The 8,672-nt window shown below is 34.6% G+C and overlaps 1 protein-coding gene across 1 annotated transcript in view; it reads left to right on the top strand.

Moving 5' to 3' along the window:
- Positions 1-8,672, top strand: part of LOC117176096 (E3 ubiquitin-protein ligase FANCL) — a 316,429-nt gene that overhangs the window by 305,135 nt on the left and 2,622 nt on the right. The window contains exon 5 of the mRNA XM_033366130.1: positions 7,444-7,671. Coding sequence (XP_033222021.1) covers positions 7,444-7,671 — 228 coding nt within the window. The remainder of the gene's footprint in view (positions 1-7,443; positions 7,672-8,672) is intronic.

Genomic DNA, 8,672 nt, shown 5'->3' with positions numbered 1-8,672 from the left:
TTCTAGGGCAAAAATTGTATCCGATCAGTTTAAACTGCGACAAAATGTCAGCTATCTCTTGTGTGAGAGCTAATGGTGGGAACAGACTGAGACACATGGTCCAAAGGAGAGAACACTATGTAAAGGAATGTGTTGATGAGATTTATGTAAAAATCGAATGGGTTAAAGCCAAATGTTAAGTTTCGGATATATTTACTAAGGTTCCATTTTGTCGAGATTTTCTCGTCACACCTCAGGGAGTCCTTCGGCGTAGCTCACACAGTGTTGGGTAGTAACTTGTTATAAGTAACTAAGTTACTAAAAAGTTAAGTTATTTGTACCTTTAAGGGTAACTTAGTTACTTTTTTAAAAGTAGCTTGTAACGTAATTTAGTTACGATTTTTGCAGTAACTTGTAACTTATTTTTAGTTACTTTATTTTACATGTGCGTGTAAATTGGCTTATTCCATACTTGTTTAGCGTTCAATAAGTGCCATATTATCCATGTTTTCTATTACCGCACACCTGTAATCATTATTTCACGCCTTCCCTCCTACCCAAATAAGCCCCTTTGCACGTTGTATAAATTAAAATAGTATGAGCAACAAGTGTGGTTTGGCGATTGCACCCTCGTGCGGCTGAACGCACTTGCTTCGCTCGTACGTCTAACACCGCACTCGTGGGAAATTGCCAACTTATCACACTTGTTGCTTCATATACTATTACAGTTTTCGGGTTTCCGTATTCTTGGGCTAATCAAAAATCTGTACGGAAATAACTTAACCACTCAACCAAGAAGACTAGAGACAGGAGGGCTAACTTTTATTAATTAATCTAAATTGTATTTCTATTTCCAAAAATATATTACAATTAAGGAAGAGAAAAAAGTAACTTTTTAGGTAAGTTGAAGTTACTTTATCTAGTAACGGTAACTTGTTACAGTTACAAGTAACATAACTGTAACTAGTTACTTTTTTCGTTAAGTAACGTAACATTAACTAGTTGCTAAAAAAAGCAACTTACCCAACACTAAGTTAACAGAGCGAGCATGCCAAATAACCTTGTGTCGTTCGAAGTTAGATTATAATAAAACCACCGTGTTATTCGAGAATCACTTTGAGTACTTTAATCGCCAGCTCACTTCCAGATCCCATCCATTTTTTTGCATTTTTTTATAAAGCAATTGTTCGATACAGTTTTTTTTAGTTGTATTTCATTCGTTAACATAAAGTGGCCAATGATGAAAGTAATATACAGCACTTCTAGTGACGGATTTGTACAGCTTCATGAGTTGTCTGTATTATTAGGACGAAGTGAACTACAATGTTCACGAAAATTCGGCAAATTTCGTAGTTTTTTTTCACAAAATTGGAACTCGAAATATTTATTTTTATAATTTCAAGCTTCAGTGTTTGTAAAAACTGTTACTGATGAGTTACTGGTAAGATTCGCGTGTCTTTAAATCAGGAAATTTCCGATGATGAAGAACCAATTTTGGAATATGTGAATGTATGTGAAAATGAACAGTTAAGAGTATGAAGACGAAGAATTTCAACCGATTTTTCAGATTGAGAACATAAATAATGAAATTTCATATGAGAAATTGGCCTTATCGAAATCCATTAAGTATCAAAGAAGGGTCCCAAGAAAAATATGTTTGAAAAAAAAAACAACTGATAGATGCATTTACGGAATCGACAACCAGTAAAGCTAAAATAAAATAGGTTCCGCGCACCAAACACAATTAGACCCCCAAGTCAAGGCGCTCAACCTTCCGAGGGGCAGCTGCGCAGCGGAGATCGCGGAAGTAAAAAGAGTATAGAAGCAGAGAAATCGGCAAAAAAAACAACAGAAAACCCAGCAGGCACTTCTATAGTGAAGAAAAAGGTACCCCCTGAAGTAATGTCTAAGTGGTTCCGGGGCGTATTTTGCCAAGGAGAACGGGTGGTGTTTTTTAGTGGGTCGTTGGTAGTGTCACTATAGTGATCAAATTAAGATCTTTGTCTATATTTATATACACTAAGATCGCTGAAGTGGATATCTCAAGTGGACATACCAAAAATCTTTGAAAAAATGTACAAATGCACAAGAAAAGATCCGTCTGCTAACTGGTGCCAAGATAATATACTAAGGAAGATTTACTTTTAACGTGTCCTGAAGTAACCAAATCTATGATAGATCAATCCAGAAGATTTTCGATTACAAAAGGAATATATTACACTTTAGACCTATACAATGCATATCCTGTGAGTGATGCAGAGGTGTAATTAGTACTAGAATATTATTTAAGTGATCACGTAGATTGTACCAGACAAAGCCCAAATAAGAACGTTATTGCTTCAATTTTGATCTTATACTTATTGTGTTAACAAACCAGAGAAGGGATGTAAATAAAGATTGTCAGCTTCATGATTACAAAAAAATTCCAGGAGCTAGAAGCATGAAGCTTTAATCTGTAGAATTTATAGATGAAACTGGTTCAGATGGTATTATTTACGCGATTTGGAACAAAGGTGAGGTAGAAAAGAAAACATCTTCTATTGACAGTTTTATCAAAGAGTTAGCAACCTGGACAGACAAAGCGAATATTCACATATATGTGAAAAATATTCAAAGAGAAGAAATGAAAGAGAGGACACATCGCGCTAAGAGTAATTCAAATCATTTAAGGATGCAGTATGACTTTTCTGAGAACTGGAAGTTAATGGTAAAAGATGCAATTCAAACTTTATTATTAGAAATGGATCGTATTTTGCAAATTCTGGAATCTTCGAATCCTGAGAAATTGGATGAAATTACAATAACAAGAGATAGAGCTGCAGCTCACTTTAAAAATCGCTAGCAGTATCACCCATTGAGTAAACCATCTTGCAAGGAAAAGTGGATCTTTTTAGCAACTGTCTATGGGGAAGGACCTTGTGATGGCGTTGGCGGACTGATAAAGCACTTTGCAATTAATTATAAATTAAAGAAGTCACATCTGAAACCCATAAATGATGCCGAATCCTTTGTCTGAGAAATGAAGGCGAATACTGGCGCCATTAACCTAATATTAATTTCATCAGAGGAAGTTGCCTGTTTTCGAGAAGAAAAGGAGAAAGAGTGGGAAAAAATTCCAGGAATTACTGGCATTCGAAAAGCTCATGCGTGGAAAGTAGAAGTTGAACAAAACAACGAAAAGAAAGTATACATCGCAAACACCTCCAGGAATCCATGCAAAGAAGTAACTGTGTATTCGAAAGAGGTGAAGCAGAAAAATCTGAACCAATAAAGCACGTGAAACTAATAAAGTAAGGAGTAAAATAAATCAAAACAGAGCAGCAAAAATCATAATTTAATCAGTTTTCTAATTGAATTTGTAAAGGATCTGTTATTTATGAATTTTAAAACTGTTTCATGAACTTCATATTAAAACCTTATCAAACATAAATTAATTTAAAAAAAATATATTTCTATAAAAATGAATAGTTTAGCGAGAAAAAACTCACAAAATATCTTCACCATATTAAAATAATTCTTTAAAAAAATTGAGGATGGCCTATTTGAGAAAACGAGACCGATCGCACGCTCGAGTGCGCGTGTTTGTGTCATTTGAGATATTTTGTAAGTATTTGTGATTTTTTTTTGCAGTTTGGACTAATTTAAATTAATTTAAAACAACATAAAGCAATTTGTCAACCCTCTTAAACCCATTTTAATCTGTCTTTCAACCTTAAATTAAATTTTAATGTCATTACATCTCTTAACCCGAAATTCAATCCGAATGAATCCGAGGCTCACTTATCAATCGTTCTTCATTCATGTATCAGCACCAACTTCAACACGAACGCATACGGAATCCATTTTGCAATCCGTGCCTCCATTTCTCCCAAATTCATGGGACTTTTTGAAATTAATCCGATGAATCTGACATCAGTCCAAATAGATAAGTGTGAATCCGAAATCAAACCGAATGAATCACAATTCAATCGGAAACAAACTTTCACTCTATCTCAGTTAATTGGAAACCAATCCAAACCTAACTTTCATTCCTTTCAAATCCGGGGGTATATATACACTTGAAACTTAACACATCTTTTAATCATTTTCAAACAGTGGGCCTAATACAATTAGGACACTTCTCGAAAAAACCAGGTCTGTCTCAGTTTTTTTTTCAGAAAAAGTATAGGTCCAAACTTGGGCAGAACTGGTTTTTTCTGGAAGTGTGCTATGTGGGTGATCCGATAAATCCGAGGCTCATCCAAAACATCTTATCAATCCTTCTCAATTCTCGCACACACATTAACTTGAATCCGAATTAATCCAAGCTAGCAACTCAATTATTTCCAATCCGAATGAGTGTATCCATTTCTAGAAAATCTCTAAAATGTTACGTTTTTTGCGTATATTTCGACGTTATCCGGAGATCTGAATATAAATCAAAATTATATTATTTATTTAATTTTAAATAATTCTGTTGAGTTATTTTGAGTTTGTCGAAAACAGTCCTGCTTTGTAAACTCCTTAAAATTTGTTTGTTGTTCATGTATCTCTGATCGTTCGCGATATAATTCAAAAAATGTTATTATTGTTTTGCATTAAAATATTTTTTTTTATTAGATTAGTTACAGTTGTTTGAGAATACCCCTATTTCAGATTGTTTAATTCTATAAAATCTATTTATTGCTTTAGATCGGAGTGGCCGAGAATCGTCCCTTTTTTGAATATGTTGTCGGTTTCCACTCATCCCTCACCGTTTTCGATATAACTCAAAATTTCTATTTAAAAACATTGTATTTCTTGGTTCAGATTGGGGTGGCTGAGGATCATCCCCCTTAAGGAAATCCTGAAAATCTTGTCAGTTTTCGCTTATTTCTGACCGTTTTTAAGACAATTCAAAAATTTTTATTATTTTTTTTTATTTAAAAAATCTTTTTATTATGTTAGATCGTGTAGGTCGAAACAAAACGTTTTCGCTTATCTCAGCTTTTCAAGATAATTCCAAATTTTCATATTTTTTTTTTGGTTATTTAAAAAATATTTTTACTGAATTATTTCAAGTTGGTCGATGATAAAACCTAACTTCAAACTCCTTAAAATCTACTTAGTTTTCATTTTTCCATGACCGCTTTTGAAACAAATCAAAAATTGGATTTTGTGAATGTTGAAAACTTGTGTTTGTGTTTAATTTGAGGTGTCTGAGGACCATCTCTCTATATAAAATCCTGAAAATTTAATTAGTTTTCGCGTATCACTCACCATTTTCAACATTACTCAAAATATTCATTTCTTGTTTGTATTTAAACAATCTCTTTATTCGGCCAGTTTGCTTTGTTCGAAGACAAACCCCGCCTTCAAAAACGTTCAAATTGATTTAGTTTTCACGTTTCTATGACTGTGTTCAAGATAATTAAAAATTTGTATTTTTATAAAGTTGAACATTTTTTTACTGATTTAGGTTGGGGTGGTCAGGGCCCATCCCCTTTAGTAAACCTTAACGATATTGTCAGTTTTCGCGTATACCTCGCCGATTTCAAGATAACTCAATATGTTTATTTTGTTTTAAATTTTGTAAACACTTGCTTCCCTTTTACCTATGTTCTGAGAAACTAACAATGAATTTACAACTAACTTATTCATTATGGCAATTAAGCTAGAAATGTTTACGCTTTTGAAATTAGGTGTTTAGGGTATTCGGGACCAATAGGGTTAAGGGACTTCGCATAAAGTTAATCGAAATGCACGTACTTGTTCAATCGAGCGCTTGAGCGCGCAAGTTCTGAAAACATCTTGTGAGAAATTCAAATCTAGCGCCAAGTATATGTCTGACCAATAAGGAATCGGGTTTTCATATTTCTACATTACATTTTTTGAGATGTTTCGAGATATTTCGGTATTCGATATGTATGATATTGTTAGCGTAGGAAAAATTAGTGTTCTAATATACATAATTTATTACCCATTCCAATTTTTTTTGGAATTCATTCTTTCAATATTTTCATAATATTTCTGCCTACATACTGATTTTCCTATAATAGTTCATCGTACAGAGAGTACGCGTTAAACTCAAACTGCGCGTCATACTAACAAAATGGTGGATTTAAGCGGTTACGTGATTTGAACAAAACGGGGCCCTCAAGTGACTAGACCATGTATTTATTAGATCACGATTTGACGCGCCACTTGCCTTCCCTGCCAGCAACTCCACCAATAAGGAATGTCCGAATCCATCCTTGTTATTCAATCCACTTATTGGATACACTTTTCCACTTTGAGAAAAAATCTTTATAGAATAGGAAAATACAGTTTTTAGTTCTGAATAATGAAGTAGAGTGGAGCCCGTGGAGAAACCAAAGGGTAAATACAATGACCTTACGGTGGAATTCCGATAGGAAATAATAGTAGAATAGTCGCTGACCAATGTCGCGATTGCTTTAGAGTTTGACATGTCACGTGCATTCCCTGACTGCAACTCCACCAATAAGGAATCGGGTATTCACATTTTTGCGTTAAACTTTTCGAGATATTTCGAGATATTTCGATATTCGATATGTATGATCTTTTTAGAATAGGATTGAATTTAGTTTTTTGGAAAAATGTACGTCATTTTGGTAATTTGACACTTTTTACAATTTTATTTTTGGATCTTAAAATAGTTTAGTTCTTCTTAAAAGTTCCCACAAAGAAGATTAAATTATGTCAATTCTTTCTCAAGGTGCAACCATTTTTTTTAAATCGTGAATTTGTACATAATTCACCTGACTATTCATGTAGTCCTATGAGATTGGTCTTATGTCCTTTTACCTATTATATATCTAAAACCAATCGCCAGCTTAAGCTAAACATATTCTGTGATTTATATACTATTAATGAACATTCTGTGTCCACTTACGAAAATCGGATTAAAAACAGTCTTGTCTACAAAATGAAGAATTTTCGATGACTCGGGCTCGAGATAGTATCAGAAATGGACAAATCTACTTTCCGCTTTTGACCAATTTTCAATTCTCAGCTGCCAATCACTTCATGTTTCTGGAAAGTAAATAAATAAAATTGAAACTGCAATAAATTAAAGGCCAAAATCTTGTCTTTATAATACAAACAAGAACATAGTACATATTTACTTGTTCTCGGTTAATTAGTGACCGATATATTTTGCCTCTTATTTTCTATGCTTAATCAAACGGTAGAAGCTCGACTACCGCTCGTAACATTTTTTTTGTATATTAATTCGAGAACCAGTAATTCTTGTATTATGATCTTAGTCTCATTTTAAAAAGAAGAATTAATTAAGCTCCGTTTCAATTTTTTAATAGGTTTATTTTTCTCACAAGCCTGTTTTTAATCCGATTTTCTTAAGTAGGCGCAACATTTTGATGAGTAGTGTTCGACTAGTGATAGTGACTACTATCATAAATTATTTTTTGGTCTAAAATTTGGTCCCAAATCGTTGCTTCCAACAGGATTAATTCATTTTTTTTTTAGAAATGGAATCCTGACCGTACTTTGCTACAGAACCTGTCTGTGTTACTTGATATAAATCAATTTCCTCAAGAGCCAGTACTCAGAGATGTAGAGGCGGAGGAAGGCTTATTAGCCGACGAAGAGTGTTGCATATGCTTCCTCAAAGAATCAGACGATGGCCAGTTTCCAAATATACTCTGTAATAATGGGAAGTGTAATAAACACTATCACTTAAGCTGTTTACAAAAGGTAATGTATTACTAAATGTAGATCTTAATGAATAGAAACATATTAGGGTATAGGAGGGTATATTGCCGCACCCAAAAGAAAAATTAAATTTAAAAGTAAAATATACAACCGTAAATAATAGAGAAAACTGCTTCAGATAGTTTGATACCTTGGCTATAATAAATCTCAGTTTTTTTGAAGTAATGCACCGGCGTCAAATTACTCGCTAATTCGGTGATTTGGTGCAATATATTATTAACAAAGATCTTCAGTGCCTCTGGCGATAGCGCTTCAGGTTCTCGAGCAGGAAGCCTAGAGTTTGATCTCTGTGCCTGTACCAATGGAAAGTTTTCTATGTACTTCTACCGCGGCTTAGTGGTACGGAACCGACGTACAATTTTGGGTCCCCTTCAAAGGGGCTAGTGACTTCCCAGGGGTTGAGGGGTCTAAGCTTGGAAGTCACTAGTTGTCTTTGAGAGACTCGGAAAAGAGTTAGCGATCTCCTTGCGAAGGTGCTCCATGTCAAGTGGTCTATCACTCGGCGGTCGCTGTTTGATTTCTAGTAATGAACACAAACATACACTTGCTTAACACACCAGGGCAGTTTGTTAAATACCGGTATCTAACTGATGAACTCAGAAGAAACCTTTTGTCCACCCTAGTCTGGCTAGGGAAGCTGCTGAATGCCTGAGTGTATATGGCTCACTTTCCTCTACAAAGAGATCCGCCTCATTGACTATGCCATGGAGTAGTGTATTGCCTTGAGAATAAACATGGGTGTCGCACAATGGGCTTTATAGCCTAAACACCAGGAGGGTAATAAGCTATTGCAGTAAGTTATTTTAATCTCAAGTCAGTTTAGAAGTAACACATACATGGCGGTGATAAACGACTCAAATCAGCAAATATAAACCAAATATAAACCGTGCCGAAAGCTGAATGGCACCTGGGTGAGGTGTCTAGAACGGTGACTCTGGGATACCAGGCGACATCTCAGAGTAAGCAGCCTTATCCTTGCATGC

The sequence above is a fragment of the Belonocnema kinseyi genome, chromosome 7 (genome assembly GCF_010883055.1).
Source record: "Belonocnema kinseyi isolate 2016_QV_RU_SX_M_011 chromosome 7, B_treatae_v1, whole genome shotgun sequence".
Classification (NCBI taxonomy): Eukaryota; Metazoa; Arthropoda; class Insecta; order Hymenoptera; family Cynipidae; genus Belonocnema; species Belonocnema kinseyi.
Note: the sequence above shows the minus strand (reverse complement) of the source record. Positions and strands in the feature narration are given on the sequence as shown.